This window comes from Rhinopithecus bieti, unplaced genomic scaffold (genome assembly GCF_001698545.2).
Source record: "Rhinopithecus bieti isolate Rb0 unplaced genomic scaffold, ASM169854v2 scaffold_28024, whole genome shotgun sequence".
NCBI classification, from domain to species: domain Eukaryota; kingdom Metazoa; phylum Chordata; class Mammalia; order Primates; family Cercopithecidae; genus Rhinopithecus; species Rhinopithecus bieti.
Genome location: NW_016812359.1, coordinates 690299 through 715775, shown reverse-complemented (window position 1 = coordinate 715775; position 25477 = coordinate 690299). Strand labels below are relative to the sequence as shown.

General features: G+C 45.2%; 1 protein-coding gene and 2 pseudogenes across 1 annotated transcript; all 3 read right to left on the bottom strand.

The window, feature by feature from the left end:
- The window catches only part of LOC108544732 (annexin-2 receptor-like), a 53612-nt pseudogene that overhangs the window by 5583 nt on the left and 22552 nt on the right, over nucleotides 1-25477 (bottom strand).
- Nucleotides 395-1081, bottom strand: LOC108544734 (mitochondrial fission factor pseudogene; annotated as a pseudogene).
- Nucleotides 19801-21634, bottom strand: LOC108544733 (annexin-2 receptor-like). The gene is given in 2 exon segments (XM_017895984.1): nucleotides 19801-20111; nucleotides 20114-21634. Coding segments are annotated over 2 exon segments (570 nt in total). The 5' UTR covers nucleotides 20532-21634; the 3' UTR covers nucleotides 19801-19959.

Here is a 25477-nt window from a genome sequence, read left to right as displayed (position 1 = left end):
AGTGGCGATGGCATTGAGAAACAGCTGGAGCCAGGAAAGGAGCGGTACAGTCACCGACCAACTGCGCGCTCGGTGCCACCAAAGTACTGCCGGCTCTACCCACTCTCAATTCTCATGTCTGTCCCCTAAAGCTTAGGAAAGTCTGGTTTCGGTTTTTTTCTTTCTTTCTTTTTTAGATAGTGTCATGCTGTTAATTTCTTGTGGCCTTGGGTAAATTCTGGAGACCGGGATTAAACCCAAGATATATTATATTTCCATCCTTAGAATAAAGATTTAGAGTTACCATCTTGAATGTAATATCACTGTTTTATTTCTTTCATGTTGTTTTTTGAAGTTTGCAAATCTTTTATATTTCCAGCTGCTGAGACAATACTTTTGAAAGCTGATGTTACCTCTAGCGGCGAAACCAGAGCCAGCTATTAAGCAGCCAGAAAGCTACAGTAATTGAATGCGTGACCATTTCTCTTTTAGCACGTTCTCTGTTTTCCTCTTCCAGAAGTTGTAAACATCTGTTTAGTTTGATTATCTGTCGTTTTGGTGAAGCTGCATCTACAACAGTTAGGTCATCTGACGTTACTTCAATTGTTGTATCTATATTTGAAATGCCATACAGAGAATCATCTCTGACCAGCTGTCCATTTTGGCGAACAGCATTTTCACTCACAGACCGCTCTCTTTTTAGTTTGCCAACTGCACAGATTTCTCCATTTTGAGGGGTTTTGCAGGTCTTTCCAAATCCAGAAAATCTAGTGGTCTTTCACTTAGTGTAAGTACACGAGGTGGTGTTTTTTAGTGTCATGGATTTAAAGGGAGTTGACTGAATAAGGTCAAAATCTGCTAGTCTTGAAAATGAAACATATTCATTATTTCCTGCGACAATAATCCACTCCAGGACCTGCATTATCACACTAGCATTTGGAACTCCTTGGAATCCTTGTTCCAGGTCGGCGTTTGGCGGTGCTACTTTTAACTTTTCTGGGACCTTCATTCGCTGACTAATGCCTTCAGTATATTGCATTTTGTACTGAATTTGACTAATTTCTGCCATCTCAGCAGCAGTGAGAGAAGGAAGTGCTGCCCCATTCAGCAAATATGTACCAACTACTGCTTGCTGTTAGGCACTATCTGCTTCTGTGCTTCATGTTAAATCCTTTAACTTGCTTCAATGTGCACGTGCTGGATTGAGAGCCACTTCTGTCCCCCTGGGCCCACAGGAGGGTCCCGGCGAGGACCGCCGCCTTCCGGCTCCTGGGGCACTCCAGTGGGCGCTCTCAGAGGCCGCTGGCCGAGAGCACCCCCGCGCCCGGGCACAGCACCGGCGGAGCAGTCTGCAGAGGGCCAGGGCAGATGAGCGAAAGCTCTTTCATGGTTTTTAGGAACAGAAACAACACACTCAGACATGAAAAATTGGCCTGGCTTACAAGGGTTCCTGGCCTTACAGGTGAGTAAGAAATGTCACTTCCTGGCAGGCCCAGGATATTTGGAGGCCTTTGACAAAAGGAGAATTCACCGAAATCTATAGGTATTGCAGGCAAAGTATGATAGCAAGATCTTGCTTTGGTTTCCCAGCCACCAGAGGGTTTTTTTTTTTTTTGAGACAGAGTCTCGCTCTGTCACCCAGGCTGGAGTGCAGTGGCCCGATCTCAGCTCACTGCAAGCTCCGCCTCCCGGGTTCACGCCATTCTCCTGCCTCAGCCTCCCGAGTAGCTGGGACTACAGGTGCCCGCCACCTCGCCCGGCTAGTTTTTTGTATTTTTTAGTAGAGTCAGGGTTTCACCATGTTAGCCAGGATGGTCTCGATCTCCTGACCTCGTGATCCACCCGTCTCGGCCTCCCAAAGTGCTGGGATTACAGGCTTGAGCCACCGCGCCCGGCCCACCAGAGGGTTTTTAAAGTGTAATTTAAGATTCCTTATGATAAGGTCCAGAAACTTAAAGAGAGCTTATGTGGTAAACCACTATTCCAGTCGCACTTGTGTACATAATTAGGCCAAGTTTAATGACACTAACTTTATTTTGTAAAGAAATTACTTGGCCAGGTGCGGTGGCTCACGCCTGCAATCCCAGCACTTTGGGAGGCCGAGGTGGAAGGATCACCTGAAGTCAGGAGTTTGAGACCAGCCTGGTCAACATAGGGAAACCCCATTTCTACTAAAAATACAAAAATTAGCCGGGCATGGTGGCAGGCACCTGTAATCCCAGCTACTCGGGGGAGAATTGCTTAAACCCGGGAGGCGGAGGTTGCAGTGAGCAGAGGTCACACCATTGCACTCCAGTCTGGGTGACAAGAGTGAAACTCCATCTCAAAAAAAAAAAAAAAAAATTACTCTTATTAATACTTTGATGGTTGGGCACGGTGGCTCTGGCCTGTAATCCCAGCACTTTGGGAGGCCAAAGCAGGCAGATCACCTGAGATCGGGAGTTCAAGACCAGTCTGACCAATATGGTGAAACCCTGTCTCTACTAAGAATACAAAAATTAGCCAGGCATGGTGGCATGAGCCTGTAGTCCCAGCTACTTGGGAAGCTGAGGTAGGAGAATTGCTGGAACCTAGGAGGCAGAGAAGTTGCAGTGAGCTGAGATCGTGCCACTGTACTCCAGCCTGGCCAACAAGAGCAAAACTCCGTCTCAACACAAAACAAAACAAAAACAACAACAACGACAACAAAATACTTTGATGATGTTTGATAGAAATGGGGTAATTAGAGAGAGAAAAATTTTAGAATAAAACCCTAGAGTGTACCTATTATTAGATTCTAGCCCATTGTTTTTGAGGTTCTGTCATTTACCTGAAATCGAGACTGGATCTTGATTTATTTGCTGCCTTTAAGATCTGGCTATGGGCTGGGCACCATGGCTAAGGCCTGTAATCCCAGCACTTAGGGAGGCCAAGGCTGGAGGATCATTTGAGCCCAGGAGTTCGAGACCAACCTGGGTAACGTGGCAAAACCCCATCTTTACAAAAAGTACATGGTGGCACATGCCTGTGGTCTAAGCCACTTGGAAAGCTGAGGTAGAGGGATTGCTTGAAGCAGGGAGGTGGAGGCTGCAGTAATCCGTGTTCGTGCCACTGCACTCCAGACTGGATGACAAAGTGAGGTTCTATCTCAAAAAAACAAAACAAAACAAAACAGGCTCAGTATGGCTCTTCAAACTAATATTTCAGATTTTTCTTCTACCCTTCTGACTTGGAATTGCTAAAACTAAACTACACTTTTCCTGAAGTCTTGTAAACTGAAGCTGCATGGTTTAATATAGACTGCAGAGAAATCACCACAATTCATGTATGGACTACCCAGGAATTTCACCAGAACACCTCATGCAAACTCCAAACCAGGAAATTCTGTCAGATTGCCACTGCCTGCCCCCTTTCAAACTGAAGATAATTCAAGCTAAAAATCTAGAAATTTCTCAACTGACTGCCCTTTGGACTCAACAAACTGAGTTAATAGACGGTTCTAACCAGTAACCTTTGTTTTTCTTTTGTTTCAATAGAAATAACTCTTTTTTTTTTTTTTGAAACGGAGTCTCACTCTGTCGCCCAGGCTGGAGTGCAATGACGCGATCTTGGCTCACTGCAACCTCCGCCTCTTGGGTTCCAGTGATTCTCCTGCCTCAGCCTCCCAAGTAGCTGAGACTACAGGCGCCACTACCCGCTTGGCTAATTTTTGTATTTTTAGTAGACACAGGGTTTCACCATACTGGCCAGACTGGTCTCGAACTCCTGCCCTTGTGATCCACCCGCCTCGGCTTCCCAAAGTGCTGGGATTACAGGTGTGAGCCACCGTGCCCGGCCAGAAATAACTCTAACTAAATGAATGATTGCTTGTATCATATACAGGCCTAACTTTGGTGGAAGCCATTCTGCAATCCCACCACCTGACTTGAGACAGTCCTGTTAACTGCTTAACTGAGTTGACCTATCCTCAGGACTGAGAGACTCATTTAATGACTAACCAGATAACACAGAGACCCAGACTGTGAACTGTAAAACTTCATAAGGAGGTTTCATGGTACCTTGGCAATTAAGAAAACCACAGAAGCAAGAAGTTCACTACTACCATACACACTATGCCTTTCTCTGTGGTAGCTGGCCATTAAAGAATTATCTGGCCTACCTCCCCTGAAGGTAGGGCATAAACCCTCATTCCAGAGGGTCCTTCCCTGGACACAGAGGCCAAAAAGCATCTGAACAGACCACCATTTCTGGGTTCCCCAGCACCCAATTTAATAGCACTAGATAATACACTTTTTGTCCAATCATACTTCTACATGACTATCCATAGAATCCAAGCATAAAATACATATTTTCACTGGGTCTTTGGTCTTCATTTCTGAGGCCTCCCTTGTCATAGAAAACTTTGTTAAATAATTTGTGTGTGCTTTTCTCTTGTTAATCTGTGTTTTGTTATGAGAGTGTCAGCCATGGCCCTTGCAGTGGGTGAGGAAAAAGTATTATTTTTTCTCCCCTACAATGGACACCGGCAGTAACTGTACTCTATTCCCCATGGAATTTCCCTCATTTACACTGTTCTTGTCTGATTCAATCATAACAACCCTTTTGACTTTCAACTGTGTCTTTCTGAAAAATACAATTTTCACCTTAATTGTATCAAGTCCTGAAGAAAATTTTCCAGGCAAATGAGTGATCATCTCCCAAGTGTTTGGACTTTAGTGTCTGCCATTCTGTATAAGACAGAACACATTTATATAAGCACACTCAGTACTAAACTGAATCATTTACTGCCTTTCCTAGACCAGCCATATAGGTTGGCCTGATCAGGAGATTAAAATATGGGGTTTCATTCATCATCTTTGGAAGAACTGTCTCGAAAGCAACATGTCCAGAGCCCATATGCCACCTGACCTAAACCTAAAATAAGCAGGGACTGGGCACTGGACAGCTTCACTGCACTGAGCTGCCACTGCCAACGTTCCCAGTTCTGTCCAAATATGAACTGCAGTGCATTCAGGCTGTGCTTACGTAGGCTAAAGTCATTCTTGGAGTTTAAAGGGGACAAAAATGCTGTTGAGACCCATATGTCTAGGGACCAATGGCTGAAATCACAGAAGAGCTACGCTCACTTGAAAAATAAGTGTAAGGCTATAGATAACAAAGCCTAATGGGTCCTGAACCAGCCAGGAGATACAGCCAACAAAGGTGGATAGATAGATGCCCAGAGCAAGCCTAAGAGCCCAGAGCCCAGACTGCCCACAAGAAATGGCTAAAAACTAAGGCTTAGGACAGACTGGAACTCAGAAAAGAAAGGAACTTGCTCGTAGCTCATAGCTCATAGCACCACCCTTTTCAAATGATGCCCTGGAAGGAGCTCACGCACCCCAGTGGAGGCCCTCATGCTGTTCTAGTGGACTTTCATAGGACTGTGCCCTGCCTGGAGCTGGAAGTCTCTGCAGTGGAGATCCTTCCATATTTTGTTCTTCATCTTCTCAATGCCCTCAAGGTTTTTCATTCGGAAAAATTCTATTCACACAATCAATAATATGCACACACACAAAAAAACTTTAATTTTAGGCCTGCTCAGAATTCATATTTCTTTGTACATGATTATTAAAGCCTTCTTTCATATTTTCCACCTGTGGAATTGATTTTGGGTGGGTAAAGTCAGGATTGGAAGCACATATAAGTCAGCAGGGGCATGAAAGGGGCCGGGAACCAGGTCAGAGCTGGAGGCTGAACTCCAGGGAGCCTTTGAATAGCTATGGATACCAACAGGGTGGGAAGGGGCAGTGGTCCACTGTCCTGGGGTTCTCTTGAAACTGAGCTTGGCCTCCCTGCTGAGAGCAGAGAGCAATCATCAATAAATGTTTCTACAATGGTCTGAATTTTACATTAACAGGGTGGAGTTGGAAATTAAATGTAGGCTGACATGAGGAAGATCCCCAGACCTGTGCTTTTTGAATTGACAACCATGGCATTCCAGGGCATCAGCTCCGGGTTGGACATTCCCAGCAGTTGGAGAATTCTTCCAATCTGGGGCCCGCCAACCTCAAGAATCCGCATGGATTGGGTCCAGCAAAACTAAATATCCAGCAAGATTTTGAAATCCAGCAACACTGAAGGCTCAAGTATGTCACTGGTGCATACTTGTCCCAGGGAGGCTATGCTCTCACAGTCTCTACCATCTCAGGGACTGCGGCATCTGAGACTCACTCTTTCCTGCAGATATCCCAGGGCAAAGATTTATGCATCTCCATAGCTTCAACCTGCAGTGTGCCAGGCACAAAAAAATGAGTGTCTTCAGAAAGAGATGAAAAAACATGTAGTAGCAATCACCCTTTGGACACTAAAACTTTTTTGTCACCTTAGATATGAGAAACTAAAACCCAGAAACTCAATGTTGGCATTAATTTTGTCAGCTATGAGGCCATTTTCCTTTCACACAGAGACAGTTCTAAACTTGAATATAGAGGAGCTTAGGTGCTACTATCTAACTGGAAGGCAAGAATAGCACTTTTTTTAATGCATTTTTTTTTTTTTTTTTTTTTTTTTTTTTTTTTTTTTTTTTTTTTTTTGAGATGGAGTTTCGCTCTTGTTGCCCAGGCTGGAGTGCAATGGTGAGATCTCAGCTCACAGCAACCTCTGCCTCCTGGGTTCAAGCGATTCTCCTGCCTGAGCCTCTCGAGTAGCTGGAATTACAGGCATGTGCCACCATGCCTGGCCGATTTTGTATTTTTAATAGAGACAGGGTTTCTCCATGTTGGTCTCAAACTCCTGACCTTCAGTGATCCACCCACCTCAGCCTCCCAAGTGCTGGGATTACAGGTGTGAGCCACCACGCCCAGACTGTACTTCTTGTTAGATTGATTAAACATCAATTATCAGTATAAGAGAATGGCAATACATTTTCGAAGTAGATTTGGAAAGTGTTTTTGTGATTTATACATGGAGCAAGCTTCCCATGTGACCATTCTCACTTCCTGTTCTGAAGTCTCACAGTCTGCTTTTCTTTTCCTCCCTATCTTCACTGATTATTTTAGCCACAAAGGAAACAGTCAATGTGGCCTCCAAAATAAATAACAGTTCAGTTTCCAGAGCTCCATCCAGATGACAGTGGCTGGCATTTGGGTACTCTGGGAACTGAGCTTTCATTTCCTATGTTAGCCATAGAGATGAGGGCTTTGAGGGCAGCATAGAATCAGATTGTTGGAAACGACTTTAGAAATCACAGGCGCTCAAGTCCAACAGAGCTTAAAGGAAAGACATTGAAAAAATCATCACAGGCACAACAAAAACAAAATGAGAAGACTGCCAAACTCTACAATTTTTCAAAGACGAATTGCAAAAAATGGAAATCACAGGAAAGGATAAGAAAATTGGAAATGATATCAGAAAATATAGCATACAGGGCCACAAAGACTTGAGATTATGATGAGATGGTTTTAGAAGGCAGGATGGAATGGGGAAAACATAATAATTTAAAACAAGATATGTAAAGGGAGCTGGAATGAGAGAAATTGAACAACACAAAATGGATACCATGTGTCTCTGAACTAATAACTGTTTAAAATTGGACTGTGGGCTGGGCAAGGTGGCTTATGTCTGTAATCCCAGTGCTTTGGGGGGCCAAAGTGGGCAGATCATCTGAGATCAGAAGTTTGAGACTAGCCTGACTAACATGGTGAAACTTCGTCTCTACTAAAAATACAAAAATTGGTCGGGGGCGGTGGCTCACGCCTGTAATCCCAACACTTTGAGAGGCAGAGGCGGGTGGATCATGAGGTCAGGAAATCGAGACCAACATGGTGAAACCCCGTCTCTACTAAAAATTAGCCGGGCGTGGTGGCAGGTGCCTGTAGTCCCAGTTACTCAGGAGGCTAGGCAGGAGAATGGCATGAACCTAGGAGGTGGAGCTTGCAGTGAGTGGAGATCGTGCCACTGCACACCAGCCTGGGCAACAGAGCAAGACTCCATCTCAAAAAAGAAAAAAATTACCTGGGCGTGGTGGCATATGCCTGTAATCTCAGCTACTTAGGAGACTGAGGCAGGAGAATTGCTTGAACCTGGGAGGTGGAGGTTACAGTGAGCCAAGATTATGCCACTGCACTCCAGCCTGGACGACAGAGCAAGACTCTGTCTCCAAAAAAAAAAAAAAATAGACTCTGTCAATTTTAGTGTTTAATGCAGTATCATAAACAAGTGGATAAACAAATATAAGTGCATGTACCAGTTATGAAAATATATCTTAAAATAAGGACAATGATTGCTGTCTTACTCAATGTCATACTTCTCTCTAATGGCCAGTTTTTTTTTTTTTTTTTTTTTTTTGTTTTTTTTTTAAAGAAGGAAAAGCCCCTATAAAAGTTTTGTAAGAAATTTACACTGAAAACATCTAAGGAGCTGGGTGTGGTGGCTCTTGCCTGTAGTACTATAGTAGCAGCTACTTAGGAGGCTGAGGTGGGAGCATTGTTTCAGTCCAGGAGTTTGAGACCAGGCTGGGCAGCACAGTAAGACTCCCATCTTTAGAATAAACAAATAAGGCAGCACAGTAAGACTCCCATCTTTAAAATAAACAAGTAAGGCCAGGTGTGGTGGCTCATGCCTGTAATCCCAGTATTTTGGGAGCCCAAGGCGGGTGGATCACTTGAGGTCAAGAGTTTGAGACCAGACTGGCCAACATGTTGAGATCCTGTCTCTATTAAAAAACACAAAAATTAACTGGGGGTGGTGGTGCCAACCTGTAATCCCAGGTACTTGGGAGGCTGAGCCAGGAGAATCGCTTGAATCCAGGAAGTGGAGGTTGCTGTGAGCCGAGATCGGTCCACAGCACTACAGGCTGGGCAACAGAGTGAGACTCCATCTCAAAACAAAAACAAAAACAACAAAAAAACCCCACACAAACAAATAAAATAAAATAATACAAGAAAAAATACAAAATGATTAAGAATAAATAATAATTAAAACTTGCATTTTTCATTCAGGTCTTATATAAACAGATCTTTTAAAACTTAAGTAACTTGCAGAATTTTTTAAAAAATTTCTTTCTTGGTGTCTTGGAGAATAAAAAAAGAAAACATTTATGGATCAGAAAGCAAAATAAGGGAATGGAAAGTATCTAGGTGCTTTTTTGTGTGTTTTTTTTTTCTGACGAAGTCTCACTCTGTCGCCCAGGCTGGAGTGCAGTGGCACTGTGTCGGCTCATGTCAACCTCCATCCAGATTCAAGCAGTTCTCCTGCCTCAGCCTCCCGAGTAGCTGGGAGTAAAGGTGGGCACCACCACACCCAGTTAATTTTTATATTTTTAGTAGAGACATGGTTTCACCATGTTGGCCAGGCTTGTCTTGAACTCCTGACCTTAGGTGATCCGCCCGCCTTGGCCTCCCAAAGTGCTGGGATTACAGGTGTGAGCGACCAAGCTCCGCCTTTCTTTTCACCCTTTCTTACTACTTCCTGTGAAACCTTCTAAAGAGAGATGAGGCACCTCCCAGAGCCATAGCTTCCTGTTGAGAAGCTGAGGTAGTTGGCACATCTCCTGGCTCAAACACCACTAAATTCAAAGTAAGTAATTTTTTTTTTTTTTTTTTTTGAGACAGAGTCTCGCTCTGTCGCCCAGGCTGGAGTGCAGTGGTGCAATCCCGGCTCACTTTAAGCTCTGTCTCCCGGGTTCTCGCCATTCTCCTGCCTCAGCCTCCCGGAGGTACAGCTGGGACTACAGGCGGCCCTCCACCATGGCCCGGCTAATTTTTTTGTCTGGTTTTGTAGAGGATGGGGGTTTCACCGATTTAGCCAGGATAGTCTCGATCTTCCGTGACCTCGTGGATCCTCCCACCTTCGGCTCAAACCCAAAGTGCTGGCATTTACCAGGCTGTGGAGCCCCTGTGCCCGGCTTTTTTTTTTTTTTTTTTTTTTTTAATTTTTTTACACATTTTATTACACTTTGCCATGCCCTTGGCTTTTGTTGCCAGTTTTCCAAGTGCAAAAGTGAATATAACCACTTCCCACCCACTGGGATGACTATTATTTAAAAAAAAAAAAAAAAAAAAAAACAGAAGATAAGCTTTAGTATGTATGTGGAGCACTTGGAATCTTTGTGCACTGTTGTCAGGAATATAAAATGATGCAGCCACTATAGAAAACAGCATAACAGTTCCTCCAAAAATAGAATTAACATGTGATCCAGCAACTCTCCTGCTGGGGATATACACAAATATTTGAAAGCAGGCATTTGGATAGATATTTATAAACCTGTGTTCATAAAAGCACTATTCATGAAAGCCAAAAAATGGAGGAAATCCAGGTGTCCATCAATGGATGAATGAATAAACATAATGGAATATATATATCCAAGGGAACATTATTCAGCCTCTAAAAGGAAGAACATTCTGACATATGCTGCAATATAGATTTACCCAGAGGATAACAGGTTAAGTGAAACAAGCCAGTCAAAAAGGATAAATACTGCATGATTCACTTGTGTGAGGTACCTAGAGTAGACAAATTTATAGAGACAAAGTAGAATGGTGATTTGCAAGAACTGGAGGGAGTGGGTAATGAGCAGTTTTTGTTTATGGGTATAGAGTTTCAGTTTGCTGGTGGCACAACACTGTGAATATACTTAATGCCACTGACCTGTACATTTAATAATGGTTAAAAAGGTAAATTTTCTCTTATTTGTATTTTATCACGTTAAAAAAATTAATTGAAAAAAATGAATGTAGGCTCTGAACTTTCAAAGAAAAAGATTGAAACATTTGAATATATAAATGCTAAATATTCTTTGCTCACTTTCCCCTTTAAAAGAAAGCATATAATTAAATTTGAAAGTTAAAGAAAATTCAGAAAATATTTTAATTTGCTGACAAAAGGTTAATTTCTGTGAAGAGAAAAGTGTCCTTCAAACCTATAGGAAAAATAAGTTTAGGCTCACTAAAATCGAAGAAATGTAGATTAAAACAATTCAATTCTGGCTAGCATACTAGTATACATTAAACTTTCACTTTATTTTATTCTTTGAGATGGAGTGTTGTAATCATGTCTCTGCACTCTAGCCTGGGTGACAGGGCAAGGCCCTGTCTCTAAATAAATAAACAAGAATTGAGGCATCAGTCTGAGCCTCAGTTCAGCAGGCGTTTGCTTAGACGGAGGCTTCTGCTGTGTGCAGAAGATTACCGGGGCTTCCACCTCTTCCATGCATTCAACCAAACAATTGCAGCAGTAAAGATTTCACTTCAGGCAGGGTGCGGTGGCTCACGCCTGTAATCCTAGCACTTTGGGAGGCCGAGGCGGGCGGATCACAAGGTCATGAGATCGAGACCATCCTGGCTAACACTGTGAAACTCTGTATCTACTAAAAATACAAAAAATTAGCTGGGCGTGGTGGCGGGCGACTGTAGTCTCAGCTACTCCAGAAGCTGAGGCAGGAGAATGACTGAACCCAGGAGGCGGAGCTTGCAATGAGCGGAGATCTTGCCAAAGCACTCCAGCCTGGGCTACAGAGCGAGACTCTGTCTTAAAACAAAACAAAACAAAACAAACAAACAAAAACTAGCTGGCTGTGGTGGCACGTGCCTATAGTCCCAGCTACTCAGGAGGCTGAGGCAGGAGAATCGGTTCAACTCAGGAGGCAGAGGTTGCAGTGAGCCGAGATCACACCACTGAGCGACAGAGCAAGACTCTGTCTCAAAAAAAAAAAGAAGAAGAAAGAAAGAAAGAAAGAAAGAAAGAAAGAAAGAAAGAAAGGAAGGAAGGAAGGAAGGAAGGAAGGAAGGAAGGAAGAAAGGAAGGAATTAAATACTGTATTTTCAAGACAATATAGGTGTATCAATTAAACTTATCATGCACAATCATAATCAAAGGGTTTTTTTCTTTCTTTGAGGATTGGATCCTTTTTTTTTTTGAGATGGAGTCTCGCTCTGTCACCCAGGCTGGAGTGCAGTGGCATGATCTCGGCTAACTATAAGCTCTGCCTCCCGGGTTCATGCCATTCGCCTGCCTCAGCCTCCCGTGTAGCTGGGACTACAAGAGTTTCACCGTGTTAGCCAGGATGGTCTCGATCTCCTGACCTCGTGATCCACCCGTCTCGGCCTCCCAAAGTGATGGGATTACAGGCGTGAGCCACCGCGCCTGGCCTTGGATTGGATCCTTTAAAGGTTTTCCCACATGGAAAGAATGGTGGTAGACAAAAATTAAAGAGTGAAGAATTTCTAATAATAAGAAAATAATAGTCACAATACATAGCTTTATCATATTTTTGGCCAGGATCTCCTTACAAGTAAGTATAGATGCAAAATGTATACTCTTTAAGAAAAATACAAAACGTCACCTTTTATAACTCTAGGAACTTCCAAGTTGCTAATACAGAAACTTATTCTTATGGGACTCTATTTGATACTTCCAGTTTCAAATAATTACAGAACTATTTGAAACTACTTCTCCTTCCACAAATCTGGGTGGTGAAGATTTTTTTAAAAAAATTCCTAGCACCCTCTAAACTTTTTTATTTCTTGCCTTTCTCGATACCTTTATTAGTAATAAAGGCCAATCAGAAATGAACCCAAAGTAATTAAAGAACCATTAATATCCCTGCTAGATGTCATTTTCATTAATTTCTCATGTGAGTGAATATGCTTTAGCCAAAGACCACCAGAAACTGAATTTGTAGTTCAGTAAACTGAATTTATTACTCCCATGAAGAATTTAGCATGGAGAACTACGAGTTGTCTCAAAATGAGGGTGTTAGGACATTTTAGTGGATTCAGGTTTGGGTTTGGTGATTTGGGGTATTAAAAAAATCACTGAAAAAATCATAAAAAGTAATTGTAATTAATATATAATGAACATTTACACTGTGCTAGAGTGTTCTAAGATCTTTCAATAGTATAACCTAGAAAAAACGTGGACACCATGATTCGTGTAATATGTCATTCAGTTTACTGATCAGGAATATGAAGCATAAGATTTGAATTTACTTCTGAAATGTTACACCTTCTAGTGTGTAAGTGATGGAGCTGGGTTTTGAGTCAAAGCATGAGACCTGGTTTCCTAGGTCTTCACCACCAAGGTATGTAGGTCTAGTCACTTGGTTTTACAGCCTTTAGGTAACCATTGCCTACCTAACCTGCCCCAGTCGCCTTTCAACTAGTCAACTTGGTCTGACAACCCATCTTCCAGTAAAGCAATGTGTAGAGTTGGGGACTATGGCACCACTTCCCAGGTACTTGTCAGAGCCCAGGAAGAACTTGCAAAGATGGTAGCTTTTGGCTAAAGACAGCCCTACCAAGTATGTGCTTGGGTCCAGGAATCAGGGAATGTAAGCAGGAGGTGCCTCAGCTTGTTCCCTACCTGTACTCCTTACCCAGCCACACACCTCTGACTTGGTCCTAATCCTAAAACAATAACGATCAAACAAAACAAAAGAAACCAAAGACATTTGATGTTTCTCTGTTATTTATTGAGAAAGACACCAAACATTGACAAAGAATCATGAAGGCAAACCTTTTTAAAGAAGATGGATAGACATTATTGTAACTGATAATTCTTTCTAAAGGATGATCCAGTAGAAGCTCTAAAATGTCAAGTAGTCTAGATCCCTGGACAATGCAACCCGGAGAGTGGAGAGAAGTAAATATGCATTCTTCTCCAAGAGGGAGGAGAAAGCCAAGTGCAGCATCCCAGACGAAGGACTGCAAAGGACTCCTAAATATCCAACCCTCGGGGTTCTTCCTTTGCAGGAGTCTGTTCTTTTTGCCTCCTAGCCGAACCTAGACAGGCAGCGTGGTGTGGAGTTGGCAAACGTCCTGCAACTCCACGACCATGAAGAGCCGCTATGTTACCACTAGCGGTGCTAGGACCCCAAAACTAACGAAACTGCTTGGGAGAAGCGGCGGGCTCGACCCACAGCGATGCTGCCACCGAGATCAATCCTGCTTGGACGTATGATCCGTGCTGCGACTAAGAAAGTGCCAGTCCAAGGAAGCGGGGGTACTGGGACATAGTGAAAGGAGTTAGCCAATTTTAGGGAGACTGTAAGGGAAGGGTCCCCAGACAACCTCCGATAGGTGTTTTGTGCAGATAAGGGAACTTGCACAGGGGACTTGCCTAAACTCACGTTTGCAGCAGACTAAGGGCCCACATGCTCACTGGGGGAATGGGGGTGGGTGGAGCCACCAGGAAATCTCGCCATACACAAACAGGGAACCCAGCTCCATCAGCTTTCATATAAAATTTTTGTATTCAACTGCGAAGGAGGCAACCGGCAACCCTCTTTCAGGACCCCTCTTTTTTATAGGAGCTTAATAAATTCTACTCCACTCTTCGATATCCGCGTGCCCATTTCTTCCTGATCCTGAGACAAGAACCCGGACTTAGCTGAGCTAAGGAGGCAAAATCCTGCATCAATATCAAGTGCCGACACTGAACAACCAGCGGTGCAGCCGGCGTCAAACTTTATTTTTGGCGCAGTTAAGGTATTGCCACTAAGAAACCGTGGTCTCTGAGAAATATCGAGGGTTGAAAGGTTGTACGGTGCTTCCACCGAGAAAGCGCCTACCCAGTGGAATACGCCTGTGACAGAAAAGCCGAGGACAAGCCCTTCCCAAGAAAGTCTCGGCCAATCACGGTGCTGAGACAGCGAGACACACAGCGCGGTGAAAGTGGCGGTGCTACGACAGAGGAAGCGATACCACAAAGAACTTCTGAGTCTTGAGAACGATAAACGTTCTGGGTTTTTTTTTGTTTGTTTGTTTTTTTAGAAGGAGTCTTGCTCTGTTGCCCAGGATGGAGTTCAGTGGCGCAATATCCGCTCGTTGCAACCTCTGTCTCCGGGGTTCAAGTGCTTCTCCTGCCTCAGCCCCCACCCCCAGTAGCTGGGATTACAGGCATGCGCCACGACGCACGGCTAATTTTCGTATTTTTAGTAGAGACCGGTTTCACCAGGTGGCCAGGCTGGTCTCCATCTCCTAACCTCAAATGATCCACCCGCCTCTGCCTCCCAAAGTGCTAGGATTACAGGCGTGAGCCACCGCGTCCGGCTGAAACGTTGTTTAGTTCAGCGCTAACAACAGTGCAGTAACCGAGAAAACACCGAGTCTCCGCTATTAGCGAAAGTGCTGATGCGAAACCGCTGGCTCGGCATAGGAGCAGAACTGCGGAAAAGAACCCTAGAGACCAGGCACCAACTCGGCTCCACGGCGGGGCGGGAGAAGGCAAGTTAGCATAAAGCTGAGACGCGGTACTCAAACTCAGTAGAAGAAATATGCCACATTTACTATCCTGGGGAAGGCAGTGGGTAAGAAAAGCTAAAATGCATAACATTTAAATAAAAAACAAGTAACGAAATATTTAAAGCAAACAAATGAAAATAAAATACACCAGTAACCTCCCTCCCAGAACAAGATACATCAAAAAAATATTTTTGAGTATACAAAACATACAAAGAACCCTACAAAGAAAATGCAAACAGTGTTGAACGCAGCGATATATCCTACCACTGTATTTGCATTAGCACTAAACCCGTGCCTCTTGCGCCTATCCGAAATTTCCTCGGATTAAGAAGAAATAGCCATGGATAAACAGATATTTGCAACACCAAAAATGTCCTGTAGCCTAGACACCCCAACTTCTACATGAGGCTATGCTACAAGCATAGCCAGAGCGAGATTCTCTATTGAGAAATCATACTTGGTATGACTAAAATGATTCCAGGCAGTGCTAAACCATTTGTTTAAAAAAATTACGGCCGGGGTGCGGTGGCTCACGCCTGTAATCCCAGCACTTTCGGTGGCGGAGGCAGGCGGATCACAAGATCAGGAGATTGAGACCATCCTGGCTAACAAGGTGAAACCCCGTCTCTACTAAAAAATACAGAAAATTAGCCGGGCGTGGTGGTGGGCGCCTGTAGTCCCAGCTACTCGGGAGGCTGAGGCAGGAGAATGGCGTGAACCCAGGAGGCAGAGCTTGCAATGAACCAAGACTGTGCCACTGCACTCCAGCCTGGGCGCAAAGCAAGACTCCATGTCAAAAAAAAAAAAAAAAAAAAGTTACTCTTGTAGGCCAGGTGGGGTGGCTCTCACCTGAAATCCCAGCACCTTGGGAGGCCAAGGTGGGCAGATCACTTGAGGCCAGGAGTTGGAGACCAGCCTGGTCAGCACAGGCTGGGCTCTCCTAAATACAGGAAAATTAGCCAGGTGTGGTGGCACATGCCTGTGATCCCAGCTACTGGGGAAGCTGAGTCAGGAGAATTACTTGAACCCAGGAGGTGGAGTTTGCAACTAGCCGAAATCATGCCGCCTCACTCTAGCCTGTGTGACAGTGCAAGACTGTCTCAAACAAACAAACAAAAAACCCCAAAAAACTTAAGTTACCATTCTGACTAGGTTGATCAACATGAAGACACTGCCAGCTAGTATCAGTTTGCCTCTTTAGATCCGCATACCACTCTTCAGTCAGCACTATGTTGCAAGAAGTAACCTGTATGGACTGCACTGGAGAACTAATTTTGCCTGCAGGCTTCCCATTGAGTTGAGGCACTGGAACTGACACCAGCTGTTCAGAGATGCGAATTAGTAACTTACTGTCTTGCTTTGTTTCACCTGGACCTGGTATTGAATTGTTTTGTCTGAAGTCAAAAATAGGCCCCCTGCAGTGGCCCACCCCTGCAACAACAGCACTTTGGGAGGCCGAGGCAGAAGGATCACTTGAGGCCAGGAGTTCAAAACCAGCTTGGGTAATAGAGTGAGAACTCATCTCCACAAAAAATTGCAAAATCAGCCAGCCAGGCATGGTGTCACCTACCTGCAGTCCAAGCTACTTGAAAGACAGAGAGGGAGGATTGCATGAGCCTGGGTGGTTGAGGCTGCAGTGAGCCATGCTTGTGCCGCTGCACTCCAGCCTGGGTGATAAAGCCAGACCCTGTCTAAAAAAAAAAAAAAAAAAGGTGGGGAGAAAGCCAAAAATACTGTGGAGTGGCCCTTTCTTCAAGCATTTGCTTGCTTTCTCTAACACCACTCATTCTATTGCCCCTACTGAGCTTGAAATGATAATGCTTTCTTCAGGTGTCAGGTCTGGAGTGCTGGTGCACCTATCTCAAAACGCTGTCTCAAAACTCCAACAAGGAGCACCTAACGGTACTGGGTGCAATGTCGCTGGAACGGAGCAAACAGCAGTTCCGGAACCTAGAAACAACAGGCTCTGCGAAACCGAGGACTCTGTGCCTGAGAGAAATTGCTGGTTTCAGACATAGCTGGTTTTAGAGAAAGGAACGGCATTGTTATCTAAAAAACACAGACAGAAATACCGCCACAAACACCGGTACAGGGACAGCTGACACGAAGAACCAAGGGAAGCTGCTGAGAGCTGCGCCCCCACAGAATAACTGCCAGCTGCCACAGTGCGAGTGAGAAACCGGCCACTCCATGCAACAACCAGTACTGCCATGGGGGAAAGCATCTGATGTCGCCAACAAGTGGTGCTACCAGGAGAAACAGCCGCCTTTGAAGAAAACAGCTAGGAATGCGACTGAGAGACACTCGGCTCCCAGGAAGAATCAGCATTTGTTCCAAAACACAGCCGGATGAACCAAGAACCCGCGGAGTGGTTGAACCTATCAGAGACACAACCGAGGAAACAGGTCACCCAGCACCTCAATGTCCTGGGCTCTAGCAGGCCTCACAGAAGCAACTGGTAGTGCAACCAACAAGGAGCATCTAGCATGGTAATGCCATCCACGAAAGGCCAGTAAGGCGAAAAGACTAGAGTGTTTAGTTCCAGGGATCATAAGCCGTCACAAACCAGACAGCATAAAGCTGAGGGTTGACAAAAGAAAAATTAGTAACCGTTGTTTTTCAAAAGGGCAAGTTAGCTGAAAATAAAATAAAACAATACATTTGGAAAAAAATCATAAAATGAAAATTCAAAACCAAGAAAAACATAGAAAACTGACTCTACAAAGAAGAAAATGCAAACACTTCTAAACAATGTGGTTTCACAGCTGTGATATCGCTGTCACGCCTATATCAATATCTGCTTGGTCTCACCAGGACTTCTAACTAAGGGACTGCAGGCACTGCTAAACCGCTACTTGCTACTCCTAAAAGATCTCCACCGACATGCCCGGACTTCTATATTTAAAACTCAGGCATAACTAAAGTAGGATAAGTTATTATGAAACCAAAAGTTACTGGGACTAAGAAGTCGCAGGGATGGCTATGCTAGTACTGGTTTCGACTCAATCTGGACTTATTCGAGCCTAAGAAATCACATTCACGGGGGGACTTAGAATGGAAGCATGGACTTGTTAGTCTAAGAAATCCCTAATCCAGGACTCACTCAGAATAAGATATTTTGAACACAGGCTTAAGGCTCTTTATCACAGGCGAAATAAACTGATACTTGTTCTGCTTAAATCTGGATTCCCTATGCAGAGAAACCACAATCAGGGCTATATTCTGACATGTAGGAGGTTTAAAACTGAGAAGACAGACAAATCAGGCAAGGCCAACCCAGACCTGCTCTGTCTACCGGAATTACTAAACAAAGTTGTGGTACGATTAAGTAATTGGTAGTTATCTTATAAACCACACTAAATTATTATTCCAAAGAAAAAGACACAGGAAACACTGCTAGCCCTGAGACCCATGAATAAGTAATCTTTTAAATTACTTACTTATTTGAGACAGGGTCTCGCTCCATTGGAGTGCATTGGTGCCTTCCGGCTCAGTGCAGCCTCCATCTTCTGAGCTCAAGGGACCCTCCCACCTCAACCTCCCAAGTAGCTGGGACTACAGGTGCATACCACCACACATGGGTAATTTTTGTATTTTTTGTAGAGACAGGTCTCACCCTGTTGCCCAGCCTAGTCTCAAACTCCTGAGCTCAGCCAATCCCTGTGCCTCTGCTATCAGAAGTGCTGGGATTACAGGCGTGAGCCACGCTGCCTCGCCTGATAAGTAATATTAAGAACTGGTCATCTGTGCAGTTGTATTAATATAAGTAATTGTGTGATTCTTCCACTGTAGCAGGACGAGCCACAGACAAAACTCCTCAGATACTGAGTTAAAGAAGGAAGGGGTTTATTCAGCTGGGAGCATCGGCAAGACTCCTGTCTCAAGAGCCGAGCTCCCCAAGTGCACAATTTCTGTCCCTTTTAAGGGCTCACAACGCTAAAGGTTTCACAAGAAAGGGTCGTGACTGATTGAGCAAGCTAGGGGGTACATGACAGGGGCTGAATGCACTGGTAGTCAGAGTGAAACAGAACAGAGTGGGAAGTTTCACAATGTACTTCTATACAATGTCTGGAATCTATAGATAACATAACCGGTTAGGTCAGGGGTCGATCTTTACCAGGCCCAGGGTGCCGGGCCGAGTTGTCTGCCTGTGGATTTCATTTCTGCCTTTTTAGTTTTTACTTCTTCTTTCTTTGGAGGCAGAAATTAGGCATAAGACAATATGAGGGGTGGTCTCCTTCCTTACCATGAGAAATAGCAAAGATTGATAAACCCCTCAGTCTTATGACTGCCAATAAAATTCCTGAGTGTAAAACACAATGAATTGCTATACTGAAAAAAAGACAGCTGTTAAAACAAAAATAAAATTAACAATTGAATTTAAAAAGACATAACGTAAAATATGTGCAATACAATTAAATTAAAAAATACATTTAGAAAGCAGTAATTAGAAAAAAGGAGTAAGATTTGAAAATAAAATGGAAAAAACAAATTTTAAATTTGCCAAAACTCTAAGAATTCTAGTCATAAAATAGATTTCTCAAAGTTAAAACAGATAAAAATGAAATATATAATAAAATAAATACAAATGTTTAAAATATATGGAAACTGCAAGTAATAAGCGACCCGAAACAAGGGAGATTCATCAGCAAAAGATATTTTAAAAATTGACAACCAGCAATGAAGGCACATCTTAATGTATTTTTATTTTCTAGGTGAAGACGTTTGGTAACTGAGAATCTTTTCATGGAGGAGAATCCCAAAAGTCTTCTGCTGCTATCTAAGGCTGCTTAGCTCCACAGATCTGTGGGCAGCACACCCAGAGTTCAGAGAACCCGGCACAACCAAGGTGACAAATCCACTCCAGGCAGCCTGAGAAACTCGGGAGGTGGCGCCACCAATTCAGGACAGGAGGATGGTGGCATTCCAGCTGTCAGAGACCTCGGAGTCCTGCTGTCTGTCCCAGGGGTGGGGAGGACTGCACAAGGGAAGCTGCTGGAGCATGAGTCTCTCGGGTTCTTCTGCCTGTTCCACCTCTTCTACAGGTGCCTCTTGCTGCTTCTGTGTCCCCGGCCAACTGAACTCAGCGGGCTGGGCTGTAGTTGGTTCTAAGGTGCCCTGGACTCCAGGAAAGAGTCCGTTTTGCGGGTAGACTCCAGGTAGCCGCCAGCAAGGACCGGAAAGCAGTCCCAAATCACAGCTGTCCAATGAGTACTCTCCTAGTACTGGATACAAAGGGAGACGCCACGGACCACAATCTTCTGAACTCACAATAGGCGGAGGCTGGGGCTCTGGCGCCACCTCTGCGGAATCCGAAACACGCTTCACAAAGCCAAGAAAATGTTGCTCCATCGCTTAAGCCTCAGACCGGGAGGAAACAAATGTTTGCGCTGATCAAGGAGTGCATTGTGCACTACCATCACTCTAGGTATTTATGCTCTCCAGGGCCCGTGGCCGAGGCCAGCCAGATATTAAGAAACTCAGTAGTAACAAATGCACGAAAATTAGTAGACATATGAAAAACAATAAAATTTTAGAGTACATAGAACCAAAACAAACTGTCATTCCGATAGAAAAACAGAGAGAAAAGAAACCAAAATGAAACGAACACTAAGCAAACCTTGCAGAGAACTATCACTGCGGAACGCAAGTATAAAAGAGCACTTCAAGGGCCAAGAACTATCTCTTTCCGGAAATGAGCCCCGGAAAACTGTCCGCTAGGGCTCTGCTCTGCCAACAACCTTGCTAACGAGAAACTGGCGCGTTGAACTCAGCAAGCGCCTGCACCTAGCGGATAGCGCCGGTATTGCCAAACATCCGTTTAGGCCCCAAAAGTGGTGCTGCTAGAGAGAAACAGCGTCCTCTAAGAAAGGAGCGGTGTTTGGAGGAATTAACCCACTCTGTTTAAATATGTTGTGACAGAAAAATGTGTTGTAGCATTTTAATGTGTTTTAATCCGTTTAATGTGTTTAATCAGTTTAAGGTCTTTTAACCCGTTTTAATGTGTTGTGACAGAAAAAACGCCGACTAACGGTACCAAGGAATTACTAGTGCATACAGCAGCTCGGTGCAATCACTGTTCTTCACCGCAAAACGGAGTTCAGGAAGTTCCTAGGAGATACTAGCGGTTCTAGGACCGAGAAAGTGACAGCACTGAAAACATAAGGACCCCGCGAGCAGGAAACGTCACGTTGGGTGCAGCAACTAACTGAGCAAACGCCTAGTGGGCACTGCTGGCAAACGTGCTGATACTAAACTGTCAGCTCCGCACAGGAAGCAGAACCGCCAGACAGAACTCGGGACCTGACACCAGCGAGGCTAAGACCGAGCTCGGCTCCCTGGCCCCTGAGAGAACAAAAGTCAAGGAGCAAAAAGCTGAGACACGCAAAATTAGCAGGAAAAACATACATTACAGGCTGGGTGCGGTGGCTCACGCCTGTAATCCCAGCACTTTGGGAGGCCAAGGAGGGCGGAATGCCTAAGGTAAGGAGTTCGAGACCAGGCTGGCTAACATGGTGAAACCCCGTCTCTACTAAAAATACAAAAAAATCAGCCAGGCGTGGTGGCGCACACATGTAGTCCCAACCACTGGGGAGGCTGAGGCAGGAGAATTGCTTCAACCCGGGAGGCGGAGGTTGCAGTAAGCCAAGATGATGCTATTGCACTCCAGCCTGGGCGACAGGGTGAGGCTCTGTCTCAAAAAAATAAATAAATAAAAATTAAAAATAAAACTTTAAAATAATAAAAGTCTGAAATGCAAGTAAAAAATGAAAACAAAACATCGGTAACATCGTTCTAAGAATAAAATACACAAAAATAATTTTAAAATAAGCAAAAATTACAGGGAACCAACCCTACAAAGAAGAAATTACAAATATTGCTAAACGATGCAATCCTACGATTAGGATATCCCTGTCAGATATAATACCCCTACAGTTTGCACCTGTCTAAATTTCCTACGACGAACAAACAAAAATAGTCACGGTTAAATCTGTTTAGCTCCAACTAAAAAATCGTAGTAGCTGGTATATCCCGATTTGGTCCACAAGAGGAAAAAGTCGCGTTAAGCTGGACTTACTATTGTCAAAGGGAGCTTGGTAAAACAGAAATTGCGTTCGCCGACATTTCCTGACTTCCACGGGAGTTTAGAAAACACGCAAGCATAGCTAAGACGGGACTCGATATTGCAAAACCGAACTTGGTATAAGAGCTCCCAACACTGCTAAACAGGTCATCAGTAAACCTAAAACAAAACAAAACAAAACAAAACAAAAAAACAAAAACAAAAAAACGCATTCGCTGGTATCCCCATTTCTACAGGAGTTAAACATCTCTTGCGGAGCTAAAGCAGGGCTTACTAGTAGGAAACCAGAACTTGCCAGAACTAAGAAACTTGAGGCTGGGCTGACCCCATGGTTGTTATAATTAGAAATCCGAGGCTACAGGAAACCCGGAGCTGCTGAAAAATGAGTCACAGGATAACTTCGTCTTGCTATGGCGAAACAGTGTCTTTCTGCGACCTAGAAATCGCAGCTTGGGTTAGACCGGTGTTTGTCCTAAGTCGGGACTTTCTTGGGCTGATAAATCACATTGTGGTTATTCCCCCACTTGGACAAGGAGTAGGAATCGCAGGCACCACGAAATCGAAACGTGCTAAGCCCAAGAAGCCAACGACGCGCGAAACCGCCGGGGTCCTGCTACAGAGAAGCCAGCGGCGCCGCCACAGGACTGAGTTCTGGAGGCCCAGCCGGAGCCCGTGCTGCACTGCTGGCGGCGCTGGGATGGGACCGCGCCCGCGCAGCGCCACTGTCAGCGACTCTGAGGAGCTGCCGGCTCCCCACGCCCGGCGCTGCGGCCGCCCGGGAACTCCAGGCTCGCAGCAACTGGGCAAGCTGCGACTTTGAATCTCTCAGATCCGCGACATGAGCGCCGTAGCCACAGAGAAATGGAGTCACCGAGCAGCTAACGAGAGACCTCGGCTCGGGGATGGCAGTGCCGGGAGCCTGTGCTTGACGGCAGCCGGCGGGGTTGTCAAGGACAACATCCTTTTGGCCCAACCAACGGTGCTGTCACCAAGAAACCGTCGACTCTGAGAAAAAAAGAGAGGTTCGGCCACCAAGAAACTCCGTACAACAAGTGCTGTAACAGAAAAACCGCCGACTCCGCTCCACTGGCGAAAGGGCCAACAGGAACGCCAGGTGCTGCGACCGTGACGCCGGCACTAGGGCCTTGGATGGAGAAAGCGACTCACCGAGCCGAAGAAACTGTGCACAGTCCAGCAGAAAAGTGTCTGGTCCGCTCGCTGGAAGAAAGCGCGGGTCAAAACTAGCAACTCGGTGCAGGAAACCGCGCAGCCACTGAAGAACGTTATCCACGTCGCGGTGATGCCAGAGAAACACACAATGCGATTTCGACGACATCCGTGGGGATGCCACAGAGAAACACGCGCTGCCACTCCGCGGAACCAGTGGCTCTGCGATCGAGAAGCCACCAGTTGGGCTCTACTGGAAACTTCTGAAAAACTGTCTTTCCATAGCAGCTTTCCTACCCACGACGGACAATCGCCTTTATAGAGCAACTAACGGTGCCGAGACTGGCCTGGGACAGCACAAAGCGCAGAGCGGTGCGGGTGCCAAGAAACGCCAGGCAACCCCACCGATTCCACCAGTTTCGCAGTACGCAACCGGCGAAGGTGCGCCGGAGAAACCACAGGTTCCGTTCACGGATTTTGCTGCGGGTGGGCGGGGGGTGGGGCGCGGGGTAAAGGGGAAAAATGCCAAGTTGTGAAACCAGCGGCGCTGGGACCCAGCGATCACCTGTCCCTTGCAAATGCCTGTGGTGTTTTAAGACAACTTTTGGTGCCAAGAATGTTGCCGCCGGAGAGCATCCGCTGACGCTGACAAAGGAGTGGCATTGGCGTTAGAAACCGCCGGCGCTGGGAAAGGAGCGGTGCAGCGATGGGCCAACTGCGCGCTCGGTGCCACCAAAGTGCTGTCTGCTCTACCCACTCTGTCCCCCAGTGGCTTAGGGAAGTCTGTTTTTGTTTGCCTTTTTTTTTTTTTTTTTTTTTTTTTTTTTTTTTTTTTTTTTTAATCCAGCCGTCTAGGCCTCCCAAAGTGCTGGGATTACAGGCGCGAGCCACCATGCCTGGCTCTGTTGTCTTTCTCTTTTCTTTCTTTTTTTCCCCCTTCTGTCGCCCACGCTGGTGCAGTGGCGCCATCAAGGCTTAGTACAGCCTTGACTTCCTGGGATCCAGCGATTCTCTGGCCTCAGCCTCTGGAGTAGCTGACACCACAGGTGCGCACCACCTCCCCCCCTCATTTTTTGCATTTTGTATTTTTTGCAGACAGGGGTCTCCCTATGTGGCCCAAGCTTGTCCCGAACTCGTGAGCTCAAGCGTTTCGCCCTCCTGGGCCTCCTAAAGTGCTGGGATCACAGGCGTGGGCCACTGAGGCCGGTAGAAAGTCTGCGTTGTTCTTGCATTCCACCCAGTGCCTTGCGCATGGGGAGAGGAGTCGGTTTAGGTGCTGAGAACCAAGCAGATCCAGCTGGTCCCAGGAATAAAGTAAAAACCTTTCTGGTCGCCAACAGTTTCCTACGCAGGAAACAGCCCTTCCAACCTCCGTGACTGAGCTCTTCCAGGCCACCCCTCTCTCCCAGCCTCTCCTCGGCCTCCAGAACCCTCAGGATCCTACAAGAGGGGCCGACAGACCTACGGTCCCGGTACCTCTCCTGCGGGATGGAATTCTGAAGGAGTTGCTCTTTGATTCTGATGATTAACTCTGTCACATGTCCTTGATATTTTGGGATAGGAGTTAGAAGACGGCCGGAGAGAAAAATGGACTGCAAGACTCCAGCACAGGAGAAGGGATTGATGGCAGACGTCTGCTCCCTCTCCAACCCCAGGGAAGCTCTCAAACTGCCTCCACTTTCCTATACCCTTGATCTGTGAAATGGATCCCTGACGTTTTCTCTCTTTCGGGAAATGCAAAGTAGGCGAATTTTCAAGCGCTTGAATTCTCACACTTTTCAGTCAGAGTGTGGCTATAAACGCCTTCCTCATAGGAAATAAGGAACTGCCACTGCCTGGAAGAAAATCGTCTTTTCCCATAAGCTTTCACATTTCCCCAAAATCTAAACATCCAGATGTAATCTCCCCAAGAGACCTACTGATCCTACCAGGAGCATTCCCACTCGAACTCATCATCTCCCAGCCGCATCCTGAAGATGCTATGCAACCAATTCTTTTTTTTTTTTTTCTTTTTTTTTTTTTTTTTTTTTTTTTTTTTTTTTTTTTT